Consider the following 15,465-nt stretch of genomic DNA (forward strand, 5'->3'; position numbering starts at 1 on the left):
CCGAGAGATCCAGTTCCTGGGAGTGAAGTGGCAAGATGGATGGTGCCAGGTCCCCACTGAGGTCATCAATAAGATCACTGCAATGTCTCCACCAACAAGCAAGAAGGAAATGCACATCCCTGAGTACAGCCAGATTGTGAGCTGTCTCTACCTGGTCACCCGCAAGAAGAACCATTTCCACTGGGGCCCTAAACAGCAGCAAGTCTTCGCCCAGATCAAACAAGAGATCACTCATGCAGTAGCCCTTGGCCCAGTCAGGACGGGACCAGAAGTAAAGAATGTGCTCTACTCTGCAGCTGGGAACCATGGTCTGTCCTGGAGCCTTTGGCAGAAGGTGCCTGGTGAGACCCGAGGCCGACCCCTGGAATTCTGGAGCCGAAGTTACAAAAGGTCAGAAGCCAATTACACTCCCACAGAGAAGGAAATCTTGGCTGCCTAGGAAGGAGTTCAAGCTGCCTCAAAGGTAATTGGCACGGAAGCACAGCTTCTCCTGGCACCCCGACTGCCAGTGCTGCGGTGGATGTTCAAAGGAAAGGTTCCCTCTACCCACCACGCCACCGACGCCACATGGAGCAAGTGGATTGCCCTCATCACGCAGCGCGCCCGTATTGGCAACCCGAATCGCCCTGGGATTTTGGAGATAATTACAAACTGGCCAGAAGGTGAAGATTTTGGTCTCGCTGACGAAGAGGAGCAGGAACAAATGACCCGGGCTGAAGAAGCCCCACCATACAACCAACTGCCCGCAGATGAAACAATCTATGCCCTTTTCTCTGACGGTTCCTGCTGCATTGTGGGAATGAACTGGAAGTGGAAAGCAGCCATATGGAGCCCCACATGACAGGTTGCACAAGCTACTGAAGGAGAAGGTGGATCAAGTCAACTTGCTGAGCTCCAAGCTGTTCAGCTGGCCTTGGACATTGCTGAGAGAGAGAAACGGCCAAAACTCTACCTTTACACTGATTCATGGATGGTAGCCAATGATCTGTGGGGTTGGCTGGAAAAGTGGAAAATGCAGACTGGCAACATAGAGGAAAACCAATCTAGGCTGCTGATGAGTGGAAAGACATTGCTGTTCAGGTAGAGAAGCTACCTGTGAAAGTCCATCATGTGGATGCCAATGTTCCCAAGAGTTGGGCTAATGAAGAACACCAGCACAACGAGCAGGTAAATCAGGCTGCTCAGATAGAGGTGTCAAAGATAGACTTAGATTGGGAACACAAGGGAGAGTTGTTCCTGGCTTGATGGGCCCATGATGCCTCAGGTCATCAGGGCAGAGATGCCACCTATATGTGGGCATGGGACCGAGGGGTGGATCTAACCATGGACAGTATTTCTCAGGTTATCCATGACTGTGACACGTGCGCTGCCATCAAACAAGCCAAGCAGGTGAAGCCCCTCTGGTATGGGGGGCGATGGTCCAAGTACAAGTACAGAGAGGCCTGGCAGATTGACTACATCACACTGCCTCAGACCCGCCAAGGCAAGCGCTACGTGCTGACCATGGTGGATGGTTGGAGACCTACCCTGTGCCCCACGCCACTGCTCGGAACACCATCCTGGGCCTGGAAAAGCAAGTCTGACTGATTCAGAAAGAACTGAGTCAGACAATGGGACTCATTTCAAGAATGGCCTTATCAACGCCTGGGTCAGAGAACATGGCATTGAATGGATATATCATATCCCTTACCATGCACCAGCTGCTGGGGAAGTTGAACCGTGCAACAGCCTACTCAAGACTACCCTGAAGGCACTTGGTGGGGGAGTCTTCAAGAATTAGGAAAGAAATTTAGCAAAGCCCACCTGGACGGTCAACACCCAAGTGTCCATCAATCGATGCCCTGTCTGAATCCTTGCACACAGAGGATAGAGATAAAGTGCCTGTAGTACACATGGAAGATATTTTAGGAAAGACTGTTTGGATTAGTCCCACCCCAGGCAATGAGAAACCCATCTCTCCCATGGGATGGTCTTTGCTCCAGGGCCTGGTTACACTTGGTCAGTAATGCAAAAAAGATGGGGAAACCCATTGTGTACCGAAGGGAAAACCTAATCTTAAATGAGAACTGTGTGTAAGGTTTTCATTACACAGATTGTAGTAGAATCAGGGGTGGATAATATGTTGGGTTGATGTGACCAGAAATGTGTATTCTATCACGATCTGGTAAAGCCAGGTGGGGTAGTGATTCCTTATATCCATGGCACACATTATCGGCTAGTGGGCCATTTTTAAGACTAGATGGGGCAATTATCTTTATCTTTTCCACAACCCATCCTCCCTCCAGGAAGATATCTTCTGCTACTGAGCCATTAAGTCCCACTGTATGACTGATAAAATTACATCATCCCATTGGGAGATGCTCCAGCCACGGGGAGGAGCCAAGCCTTTCCTACCTAGATAAAAACTGAGATTATGGACACCAAGATACCTTCATTCCACTGGATTCCAGAGGAAAACCGGACCTTTCTACATCATCCCTGGACTTTTAAAGGAAGCCTGCACCTTTCTACAGGAGCACTGCTTCAGCTGAACCACACCTGCCACTGCAGGGGGACTGTAGCCACCATTTGATTGGACTGCTACCAACACCCTGACTGACAAGGTGTCAGGTTGTATTCTGACTCTGTCAGGGTTGGGATTGTTTCTTGTAATACTGTGTTTCTATTTTAATTTTCCTGGTAAAGAATTGCTATTCCTAAATCCCATATCTTTGCCTGAGAGCCCCTTAATTTCAAATTTATAATAATTTGGAGGTGGGTAGTTTACATTCTCCATTTCAAAGAGATGCTTCTGCCTTTATTGGCAGATAACTGTCCTTCATACCAGGACAAAAAGCAAATAATTACAATCCCCTAAAATACACCCTCTCTCTCCTCCCTTTTCCTCATTCAACAATAGCCCTGTCTCATCCTTCAGCTAAAAATTCACCTGGTTGGAGCCCAAACCATCTAGAGAGCCCTTCCCTGGATGGTTGGGCACTTGCAGCTCATGCCTGAGCTTTGCTGGCCACTTTTAACAGTTTATTAGGAACAAACAAATGGCCCGTTTTACACAAAAGTTCCCAATCCATTGCAATTATAATTTTTAGCACAAGGTGGTAGTGTTGTATCTCAGATGATCTTTTAACTTGTTGCAACTACAACTTTCGACACAAGATGGTAGTGTTGCCTCAAAAAAAAAATATGATGGCTGTCAGAATTGTAGACAATCTCATGTAGCACTCTTCAAAGACACACACACATCCGATCACAACCACAACAACAGCTTGCCAAAACAGCAGCAATAAACAAGGATTTGAGCAAACTCACCCCCAGAATTGCTAGCGGTGCCCTCTACGCACAACAAATTCTTCCACTGGCAGTTTAAACACCAGGATTCGCTCAAGCACACCCCCAGAACTTGCTAGTGATGCCCTCTATGGCACAGCAGAATCCCTTCACCAGTAACCCAAACAAATCCTCTCTGCTTGCAAGCAATACCTTTCAGCCCACAATGTGCATAGGATATCTTCTATGTCTTACCAATTAGCCCTCTCACCCTGGAGTAATTTTAAAATCATAAACATACCATTTTGTCCTTGGCCAGCAAACTTGTCTGTCTCCTGCAATGAAGCAGGTGGGATTGGAGGTCTCTTGTCCAAGAGGGACTCAGGCTGGTGCACCTGGAGCTGTCACGCTCCCGTCTGTTCCTGCAGGAAGAGAAAGTCCTGCTGCAGCCGCCAAAATGATTCACAAAAGGCAAGGACAAAATACCTTTCAACCAGTTTAGTCAAAAGGATATGTTTATTTCAGCACTGGGTGGACACATGGGATTGCTCCCAAAGGCTTTTAGCCCTCTATTTATTCACAAAAGTCAGGCATATTCCATGACACCTATACATATTTATTACCTGTCACTGTCCATTCCCCGCTGGGTATTAAAATTAGTTGCATACTCATTGTGGTTGCATAGTGTTCTCTTGGTATTGGGTCAGTAGTCTTTTAAATGAATTGGAGGGTTTCAGGGAAGGAAGTAAGGACTGTCTACCTGGCTCTAAACTTTTTAACTCTCTCCTGTTACTATGACTACCTGACCTGTTAATCCCTTCATTCTGGTCTTTATTAATTTTAGTGTCAAAATTTATGATGTATGGGTGTCCCTGGCTGGCTCTGAGTATTTTCTAATGTATATCAGTTTTCACTTAAATGCTTCCATATGTGTATTTTGGCTGGTTCTGAATGTTAAATAAGCAATCCTTATCAATTTCTAATCCCTATACTAAGATGTATACCTTTATGGGTTACATTCCTAACCTCTAGCTTCTAAACCTTCTAAGATATCCCATAACTTGTTCCCTCAAACACAGAATTATTTAAGCTGTAACAGAATATTATGGTTCAGTGGAATCCCACTTTGGGCCATGGTTGCCTGGTCGAGATGGATTTTTTTTTCAACAGGAAAGAAAAGTGAGAAGTCCAAGTGTTTTGGAAGAAGATGACAGGTGGCCACCCTTGGGCCAAACCAGCCTGACCTATCTCTCCTGACACCTTTCACTTGGGAGAAATTCTTGGACATAGGGATTTTTGGAGGTGGAATCTCAATTTTGCTTGTGGGTGCCTGGAATGGAAGAAGAGTTCTTTTCATTTGGAAGGAAAGCACAGAGCGCCAGTGTTTCCAAAGGCACATGAGAACAAGCTCTCAGGAAGCCAAGGCCAGCCAGACTTGTCAGTCATGGCAGCTTTTGTCTGGGAGCTGTCCATGGATATAGGGAATTCTGGAGGTGGATTCCCCATATTGGCCATGGGCACCAGGAGGACAAGGATGGTTCTTTTGCACAAGGAAAGAAAGCCCAGATCCCCAGTGTTTCAGTCGCAGATGAGAAGCAGCCCTCAAGATGCAAAGTCAGCCAGACCTGTCCGGTGCCCCCAGGACCCCTAGCCAGCCAGACCTATTCCCTGTTCCCTTGGTTCCATGAGACCCCACACTGCCACAATATTCTCCTTGCTTCTGTAGTGCCACAAAGGCCTATTGCTTCCATAAAGTCTGGCAGTGTCACCATGGCCCCTGGGCTCCATGTGGCCCCGCTGTGTCACAATGGTTCTCGTGACAATGGTTCTCTGCTCTTTGGTTCTAGAGGCCCCACAGCTTCATCACTGATCCTTAGTTCCATAAGGATCTTGAGTCCACAATGGTCCTCTTGATTCCATGAGTTACCAGAGTGTCACAATGTTCTCTTTGGTTACATGAGGTTCTACAGTGTCTCCATGGTGTCCCTGAACCTGCATTGTCACAACTGACCCATGGTTCCATGAGGTTCTGCAGTGTCACCACGGTCGCTGTCAGAGGCTGGATGAGATCAATGTCCCAGACACCTCGGGATGAGCTGTCAATCAGTCACACAGTGGGCTGCTGCTGACCCAGGCTCTCATTGCCTGAGCAATCACAAATCCCACCTGGGGGGAGGCCCACGAAGGCCCAGGGGCTTAAAACACAGAGCAGGCACTCAGCCCATGGTCCTTACCCTGCCTTCTGCTGGGTCTGTGTCTCACCCACACTGGAACCCTAGGAGTTGGTAGCCATGTGTGTGTCTTTCTACAGAGCTTCTGTCTTTCTGTCTCTCTTTCCTCTCCTTCTAATAATCTTGATATAAAATAGTTTTGGTTATCTGAACAACAGAAGTGTTTAAAGGTTTCCAGGTGTAATGTGCTAAGTTATTGAAATTCCTGTCATGATAAGTGTTTTTTGCGGAATTGGATATTGTATTAAATCCTTTTCCATAGTTCCTTGGATTGTTATATTTTGCCAGTAAAATTTTGTGTCATTTTGACCTCTTGACAATATCTGGCTGGGGATTCTCCTGTACACCAAACTCAAGTACAGGAACCTTTGTTTACCCAAATCATTTCAGAGTTCTGGGGTGTTACAGCCCCTCAGGCTCACAATGGCCTCTTGTTTCCATGAGGCCCCACAGTGTCACACTGGCCCTTGGTTCCATGAGCATCTGGAGTGTCACACAGGTTGATGCCATTTGTCCTTGCTGCCCCTCCCATCCCAGTTTCCCAGGAACAGCCCCGAGCCACCTGTGAGGGACAGGCCCTGCTGGGCCAGGCCTGGGCTCAGGCCTTGGCCTTTCTGCTGCCTCCAACCAGCCCAGGCCTGGCTCAGCATTGCAGTTCCCTGCTCACAGCCTTAGGCTCCTGCAATCCTGGCCTCAAGGATCTGCTCTCACCAGTCCCTGGGGAGCCTTTGGCAGTCCCTGCCCTCAGTGGGGCCAGTGATGCTCCAAGAGACTTGGAGTTTTGTTTCTGATTCCTTGAGCAGCTTCTTTAACTTCTCTCAGTGCTTGAGGGTCCTGGACTCAGCCCCAAAACCATTGTGGCGCTGATTTAAATACAGAAATCCCTCAGGAACTCTTTGTCTTTCTTCAATTGTCTTTGAGTCTCCAGGGCTTGTGGAGCTGCTTGGAGTCAGTTTGGAGTTCTGTTAAGGAAGCAGATTTGAAAGTGCACCACATTACTTTTTTTCTGTAATAAAGTGAGTCATTTTTTGCTTTTCATTTCAGAGAAGAGGGGATAGAAATATTCCCTAGGTAATCATAATGCTGAATGTCTCCTTAGAAGGTCTGTGCACACAGAAGAATGAACCCCTTGCAGGCTGACCCTGTTTGGACTACTTGTCCCTCATCCCCAACCTCACCATGTCTGACATTGCCCACCTGGGACTGACATCCCTGTGCCCTGCATCAGAACCTTGTCCCCTGAGCTCTGCAGCTGGGTGTCCCAGCCCATTGCACCATGTCCCACCTGCTCTCCTCAGGGCTCTGCCTGCACACAGACCCAGGAGAAGATTTCTTCTTTGTGAAGAAAGAATGGAAAAGCCTGAGCAGCTTTCCTGAACAACAAACCCCAGTGAGGAAGCACATGGTCAGTTCAGGCTGCCTGGAATGATGTCACCTTTCTACAAGGGCCAGTGGGACCAGACATGATCTCTGTAAGCAGAATTCTCTGACTCTTTCAGCTGAATTCTCTGTCCCTGTCCTTTCCTTGGGCCTCTGTTGCAGATGGAGACTGCTGGTGCCATCCTCATCTTTAACCTCTCTTTTGAATGCAGACAGTTTTTCCCAGGTGTGTTAAGCAGGTGTCACTCAATGTTTATGCAGAGCTTTTGTATCCTCATGGAACCAAGGACACCCTTGTGAACACAGTGGGGGCTCATGGAAGCAAGGAGACAATTGTGACAGTTCGGAGCCTCACAGAAACAAGGTTCTATTGTGATACTGAAGGGAATCATGGAACCCAGCAGGCCATTGTGACCCAGCAATGTCACATGGAACCAATGATCCATTGTTACCCTGCCAATTGGAGAAGACCATGGTGACACTATGGGACCTTATGGAACCACAAGTGCAGTGTGACACACGGGGCCTCATAGAACCAAGGAGACCATTTTGACACCAAGGAACTTAATGAAAAAATCGGTCCATTCTGACACAGCAGGGCCTCATGGATCCAAGGGTCCTTTGTGGCACATCAGGAGGTCCTCAATGGAACCAAGGGGACCATTGTGTCAAAGCAGGGCCTAATGGACCCATGGAGACCATTGTGACACTAAGGAAACTCGTGTAACCATGGCAACCACTAGGATGCTATGGAACCTCTGACAACCAAGGGTCCATGGTGACTCTGTTAGGGCCTCCTGAACAGAGGGACACCGTTTGTGACACAGTGGGACCTTGTGGAACCAAGGAGCCTTTGTGATACCCCAGATCCTCATGGAGCCAACAGTGCATTGAGACACAGCAGGGTCTTTTTGGAGCCAAGGAAAGCACTGCTAAAAGCAGGGTAATTCATAGAACCAAGGAGTCCATAGTTACACTACAAAACCTCTAGAACCAAGGGTCTATTGTGAAAAATCAGGGCCTCATGGATGCATGGGGCCATTGTGACACATTGGGGCTGCATTGTCCTTTGTGACAATGCTGATCCAAGGAGACCATGGTGAAACTGTGTGACCTCATGAATCCAAGGGGTCATTGTGATATTCAAGAACTTCATAGAGCCCAAGGTGCAGTGTGACATAGCAGGGCCTCATTGGAACAAAGGAACCATTGTTGACAGTACAGAAACTCATGGAACCAAGGGGCTGTGGTGACACAGCAGGGCCACATGGAACCAAGGAGACCTGTGACATTTATGAACATTATGGAACCGAGGGTCCATTATGACACTGCAGAAACAAGGGGAATATTGTTGACACTAGGGAAGCTCATTGGAACCAAGGGGCCATTGTGACACTCCAAGGCCTTGTTGAAGCAGGGAGACCATTGTGACACTCAAGAGCCTCATGACACAACAGGGTCCCATGGGACCAATTGTCCATTGTGACAATGCAGATCCCAGGAGACCATGGTGACACTAGGGAAGCTCATGGAACCAAGGGTCCATTGTTACAAATCAAGGCTTCGTGGAACCAAGGGTCCTGTGTTAAACTGTGTGGCCTCATGGAGCCATGAGCTGTTGTGACACACGGAGCCAAGGGGCCATTGTGACACTGCAGATCCCAGGAGAGCATTGTGTCTGAGGAACCTCATTGAACCAAGAGTCCACTGTGGGGCCCTGTGGAACCAAGGGGAGCACAGTGACATTGTCAGGCCTGGTGGAACAATGGAGACTATTGTGACACTTTGGGACCCACTGGAGCCAACGGGCCTGTCACGATCCGCTCACACAAGCGAGAGTGGTGATGGTTCATTTGACCTCAGGGTGCAAAAGACACACAGCAAGGGAACTAAAGTTTATTCACAGCAAACAGCAATGCACCTTTATTGAGTGCCAACAACACAGTTATGCAATAGAGCGGAGAGATAAAGGAAAACAAAGTAAAGAGAGAGAGAGAGAGAAGGAGGTGGGTGGGGAATAGCTACCAACAGATGGGACAACATCCTCATGGTCCAGCCAATAGACATCTTCCTTCTGCAGGAAGATTTCTAAAGTCTCTTCAGAAAATCCTTTTTTTTATAGTTCTTTTCCAATGTGAGTTGCCTCTGGCCAAGAGATGGGAAGATTTATGGACTATTGTGAGGAGAACCAGTTGCTCTGAGAAGCAGCTGTAGAACACAGTGAATGAGGGAATCTTTGGACCGTCTCTTACAGTTGGTCAGTGGGTGTAGTCAGTGGGGTGTGGTCAGTTGGGTGGTCAGTCTGTTCAAATGGGTGGTCAGTGGATTGTGATCAGTGGGTGTGGGCAATAGGTGTGGTCAGTAGGGTCTGGTCAGTGAGGTCTGGTCAGTGGGTGTGGCAATTTGAGAGGGTCAGTGGGGTGTGGTCAGTTTGTGTGGACATTGTGGTATGGTCATTGGTTGTGGTCTTTGGGTGAGGTCTGTAACTGGGGTCGATGGGGATAGTCAGTGGGTGCAGTTGGTGTATTCAGAGGAGGTGGTCTGAGTGTGGTCAGTGGGTGTGGTGAGTGAATTGTGGTCATTTAGGTAGTTGGATGGGGGTGGTCAGTTGGTGATCATTGGGTGTGATCAGTGGGTATGGTCAGTAAATATGGTCAGTAGGGTTTTAATGGGGGTGTGGTCAGAGGGGGAATGGCCAGTTGGTGCAGTTACTGGGCATCATCAGTGGGGTGTGGTCAGTGGGTGTGGTCAGTGGGGGTATCATCAGTTGGATGGTCAGTGGGATGTAGTTAGTGGAGGTGGTCTGTGAGTGTGGTCAGAGGGTGTGGTCACTGGCTACGGTCACTGTAGTGTGGCCAGTGAATGTGGTCAGTTGGGTAGTCGGGTGAGGTGGTCAGTTAGGTGGTCAGTGGGTGTGGTCATTGGTGTGATGAATGGGAGTGGTCAGCGGGGATATGGTCAGTTGGTTTGTCAGTGGAGTGTGGTTAGTGGTTGTGGTCAGTGTGGGTGGTTATTGGGATTTTCATTGGAGTGTGGCAGTGGGTGTGGTCAGTGGGGTTATGGTCAGTTGGGTTATGGTCAGTTGGGCGGTCAGTGGGTGTGGTCATTGGGGTGAGGGCATTGGTGTCTTGCAAAGGGGTGTGTTCACTGGGTGTGGTCAGTGAGGTGTTGGCACTGGTAGATTGGATATGGGTGTGTTCCGTGGGTGTGCTTAGTGCTTATTGTCAGTGCTGTGGCCATTGGAGGTATGGCCATTTGGGTGGTAAGTGGCATGTGATCAGTGCCTAAGGTCAGTGGTGTGGTCAGCAGGTGTGCTCAATCAGGGGTAAGTGGGTCAGCTGTTCCTATTTTTGTTCATTCATTCCTGTTCTGATGAGGATGGATCCTCAGACACTTGGAGGATGCTGATGAATTTTACTACTCCAGAGGCCTCTTTTTTCTTGAGTTTTTCAGTTCAGGAATTCAGTGACAAAGGCTAATAAACATTTGTCCAAAACACACAAACAAGAAAGTAATTTAAGTTTCCAATTCTTCTGCGGTTAATTAGAAGGATTTCAGAAGTCTGTTCTGAATATACTACTTGTAAACAATGCAGAGAAAACAGTTTTGTTCTGTTAGGTTTTCTTTTTCGGTTTATAGATAGATAGCAGCAATGTCCAATTGATATTGACTCCCAGCACCCTCTAATGCAGTCTGAATAGATATGAAAATCAAGACCCTTCATGGCTGACAAATAATCATACTTGTTCCCACCTCCTCCCCAGCATTTCCCTCATCCAAGTCCTGGGACTCCTATGGATCAGGAATGGTGTGGCCAGCAGGACCAGGGCAGTGATTCTTCCCCTGTGCCTGGCACTGGTTGGGCACCACCTCGAGTGCTGTGTCCAGTTCTGGTCACTCAATTTAGGAAGGACATGGAGGGGCTGGAGTGCTGTCCAGGGAAGGGCAACAAGGCTGGTGAGGGGTCTGGAACACAAGTCCTGTGAGGAGCGGCTGAGGGATCAGGGGTTGTCTAACCTGGAGAAGAGGAGTCTCAGGGGAGACCTCATCACTCTCTACAACTCCTGACAGGAGGGTGCAGCCGGGGCATTGGGCTCTTCTGCCAGGGAACAGGGACAGGACAAGAGGGAAAGACTTAAGCTGCACAAGGAGATGTTTATGCTGGACATTAGGAAATACTCTCCACAGAAATGTGATTGGGCATTGGAATGGGCGGCCCAGGGAGGTGGGGGAGTCTCTGTCCCTGGAAGTGTTTCAGGAAAGACTGGATGTGGCACTGAGTGCCATGGTCTGGCTGACAAGGTGGTGTTGGGTCACAGGTTGGACTTGATGCTCTCAAAGGTCTTTTCCAGCCTGGGTGATTCTGTGATGATTGTGACACTGCAGGGCCCTGGGGAAGCAAGGGGCCATTGTGACACTGCAGGGCCTCGTGGAACTGAGAGGACCAGAGTGACACTGTGCACGACATGGCACCACAGAGCCAAGGGGCCACTGTGACACTGTGGGGACACATGGAAGCAAGGAGTCCATGGTGACACTCTGGGTCCTCGTGGAACCACAGAGGCCACTGTGACACTGCAGGGCCTTGTGGAACCAAGGGGCCATTGTGCCACTGCAGAACCAAGGAGAGCCTTGTGAGAGCCTGGGGCCAATGGAATCAAGGGGCCATTGTTCCACTGCAAGGACTCTTGGAACTGAGGGAACAATTGTGACACTGTGGTGCCCCATGGAACCAAGGGTCCCTCGTGACACCACAGGATCTTGTGGAACCAGGGCTCCATTGTGACACTGCAGCACCAAGAAATTCATGGTGGCACTTGGAGGCCTCACAGAGCCAAGAGGCCACTGTGACACTGCAGGGCCTTGTGGGACCATGCAGAGCATTGTGACAGAGCCGGACCTCGTGTAATGATGGGGCCCCTGTGACATTGCAGGGCTGTGTGGAACAAAGGGGCCAGTGCTGCTCCTCAGGGAGTCATGGAATGAAGGAAACATGTTTGACACCATGGTGCCCCTTGGGACCAAGAGGCCCTTGTGACACTGTTGAACCAAGGAGAGCATTACTGCACTGTGAGACATCATGGAACCAAGGATCCACTGCGACACTGCAGGGCCTTGGAGAGCCTAGGGACTATTGTGACACTGTGGTGCCCAAGGATCCAAGGGACTTTGTGACACCAAGAAGTACCATGGAACCAAATGGACGTTGTGACACTGGGAGGCCACATGGAATCATGGGGACCATTGTGACACTCTACAGCCTCATGGAACCATGGACACACCAAGGTTGCTGGGAGATTTCATCTGCTGCAGGGTAGGAGGACACTGCAGAGGGACCTGGACAGGCTGGATCCAGGGCTCAAATCCAACAAGGTTATAACAAATGCTGTGTCCTGCACTTTGGCCACAACAACCCCTGCAGTGCTACAGGCTGGGGACAGAGTGGCTGGACAGCAGCCAGGCAGAAAAGACCTGGGAGCGCTGATGGACAGCAGGCTGGACATGAGCCAGCAGTGTGCCCAGGTGGACAGGAAGGCCAGTGGCACCTGGCCTGGATCAGGAATGGTGTGACCAGCAGGACCAGGGCAGTGATTATTCCCCTGTGCTCGGCGCTGGTTGGGCAACACCTTGGGTGCTGTGTCCAGTTCTGGGCCCCCACTTTAGGAAGGACACGGAGGGGCTGGAGCGAGTCCAGAGAAGGGCAACAAGGCTGGTGAGGGATCTGGAACACAAGTCCTGTGAGGAGAAGATGAGGAAGCTGAGGATGTTTATACTGGAGAAGAGGATGCTCAGAGGAGACCTCACCACGCTCTACAACTCCCTGACAAGAGGGTGCAGCCAGGTGGGGTCAGGCTCTATGCCCAGGGAACAGTGACAAGACAAGGGGACCCAGCCATAAAGCAGCACCAGGGAAGGTTTAGGCTGGACATGAGGAAATATTCTTCAAAAAAAGGATGATTGGGAATTGGAATGGGCTGCCCAGGGAGGTCCAATACTCAGTCTGCACACGGCAGCCTTGAGCTCCTGGTTCCTCAGACTGTAGATGAGGGGGTTCAGGGCTGGAGGCACCACAGGATACAGAACTGACTGTGCCAGATCCAGGGATGGGAACAAACTTTCTGGCTGACTGCAGAGGCCACGACAAACCTGAGTGGTTTCCCTTGTGTCCCCCAGCCCTTGCTGGCCCCAGGGGCTGATGGCATTTGTGCTCACTCAGCTCCATCTCCCCACAGCAGCACCATGGGGGTGCTGACGCCTGCTCTGTGCAGTGCAAACAGGGGCTCCTGAGCCAGTGCTGCCGTGTCTGTGCCTGCAAGGATGGGGCACCTGTGTGAGCTGGGGGAGAGGCCAGGGCTGCAGAGGGGGGATGTTGTTGGCAGGTGCATGAGGACGCTCTGGGACGCTGCCCTGGGGTGTCCAGCGCAGTGGGGATGGATCAGCCCCTGCTCTGCTGCTCCTTGCCAGGGTCTCCCCCTTGCAGGGACCTTGCAGAGCACCAGCCATGCTGTTTGCCCCCAGCCTGCCCACGGCCAGCCTGGGGCTGCTCACGGGGGTTTCCTCTGCTCAGCATTGGCCTGGCCAAGTGTTGTGGAGAGAGCCTGGCCAAGGAGCCTGGAGCCCCCAGGCCCTGCCCTGAGGCGTCAGCGCTGCCCCAGCAGTGCCCATGGCCTGTCCCTGCTGCAGCCCCGGCACTGCCACCCCCAGGGCTGTGCCCGGCCCCGAGAGCACTCAGGCCCTGCAGCAACACGAGGGGCAGGAGGGCAGCGGGGCAGTGGCACGGGAGCAGCTCTGGCAACACCAAGTGCTGCTGCTGCTGGGCACAGCTGCTGTGCCAGCACTGATCTGCCCCAGCTCTGCACACAGACATTGCTGCTGCAGCTTCCAGAGAAGGGAACAAAAGGGGCAACTCTGGAGAAAACTTTTCTGGGACATCCTTTATTTTTTATAATGCCTCCAAGAGGGCAACCCCTTATTGACATGGTGGCCACAGGAAAGGTGGACAGAAAAAATGTGAAAGAGCAAAAATAATGACATTTCTTTGTGCCTAATATTAAAAAACTAAAACAAGGGAAGGAACAAACCCTCAACTAAACCAATGGAACCATCAAATATTATTTATATTACAAGAGATTTGCAGAAATTATCCAGCAGTTTAATGTTCCTGAAATCCTTTAGTCATCAGTGTCCACACTGCAGCTTTGAGCTCCTGGTTCCTCAGGCTGTAGATGAGGGGGTTCAGGGCTGGAGGCACCACCGAGTACAGAACTGACAGTGACATATCCAGGGATGGGGAGGAGATGGAGGGGGGCTTCAGGTAGGCAAAGAATGCTGTGCTGACAAACAGGGAGAGAACAACCAGGTGAGGGAGGCAGGTGGAAAAGGCTTTGTGCCGTCCCTGCTCAGAGGGGATCCTCAGCACAGCCCTGAAGATCTGCACATAGGAGAAAATAATGAACACAAAACAACCGAAATATAAACAAACACTAACAGCAAGGAGACCAAGTTCCCTGAGGTAGGAATTTGAGCAGGAGAGCTTGAGGATGTGTGGGATTTCACAGAAGAACTGGCCCAGAGCATTGCCATGGCACAGGGGCAGGGAAAATGTATTGGCTGTGTGCAGCAGTGAATAGAGAAAGCCACTGGCCCAGGCAGCTGCTGCCATGTGGGCACAAGCTCTGCTGCCCAGGAGGGTCCCATAGTGCAGGGGTTTGCAGATGGACACGTAGCGGTCGTAGCACATGATGGTCAGGTGGAAATACTCTGTTGTTGTGCAGAAAACAAAAAAAACCACCTGTGCAGCACATCCTGCATAAGAGATTGTCCTGGTGTCCCAGAGGGAATTGTGCATGGCTTTGGGCACAGTGGTGCAGATGCAGCCCAGGTCAGTGAGGGCCAGGTTGAGCAGGAAGAAGAACATGGGGGTGTGCAGGTGGTGGCCGCAGGCTACGGCGCTGATGATGAGGCCGTTGCCCAGGAGGGCAGCCAGGGAGATGCCCAGGAAGAGGCAGAAGTGCAGGAGCTGCAGCTGCCGCGTGTCTGCCAGTGCCAGCAGGAGGAAGTGGCTGATGGAGCTGCTGTTGGACATTTGCTGTGTCTTGGCAAGGGGATCTGTAAGAAAAGTGATCATGGAATAGTTTGGTTTGGAGAGGACTTTAAATATCCCAGCTCAGTTTGGGGCACTTTCCCCCCACTGCCTGCCCAGGGCTCTGCTGCCTGGAGCTGTCCCTGCCAGCAGCTGCTTCCCTGTGCCCAGGGCTGGGCTCTGCCAGTGCTGCCAGAGCCCAGCCCAGCCCCGGTGGCTCAGCTCTGCCCTGCAGACCCCTCCCAGCACAGGGCACTGCCCAGGGCAGCTCTGCCTCTGCAGGCTCTGATGGCAACATCACTGCAAGCCTGAGGAGGCTGGAAGAGAGACACTGAAGCTTCCTTAAGGAGTCCTGTGCTGATATCTGTCACTGCCTGGTTTATTGTGATCTGAGAGAAAATTTTTTTAATTTCCTCAACGTTAACTGAGAGATGAATATCAATGTGCAATTTCTCATCCAGGCAGCTGAGAGCAGCAGATGAAAAAACCACGGTTTTTCTCTTA

General features: G+C 50.5%; 1 protein-coding gene across 1 annotated transcript; it reads right to left on the bottom strand.

The window, feature by feature from the left end:
- Positions 1-13,898: 13,898 nt before the first annotated feature.
- Positions 13,899-15,111, bottom strand: LOC130263065 (olfactory receptor 14C36-like). Its single transcript, XM_056510536.1, has one exon. It carries the CDS (start codon positions 15,004-15,006, stop codon positions 14,032-14,034), a length of 975 nt encoding a protein of 324 aa, XP_056366511.1. The 5' UTR covers positions 15,007-15,111; the 3' UTR covers positions 13,899-14,031.
- Between the last annotated feature and the right edge of the window lie 354 nt (positions 15,112-15,465).

This window comes from Oenanthe melanoleuca, chromosome 25 (genome assembly GCF_029582105.1).
Source record: "Oenanthe melanoleuca isolate GR-GAL-2019-014 chromosome 25, OMel1.0, whole genome shotgun sequence".
NCBI lineage: Eukaryota > Metazoa > Chordata > Aves > Passeriformes > Muscicapidae > Oenanthe > Oenanthe melanoleuca.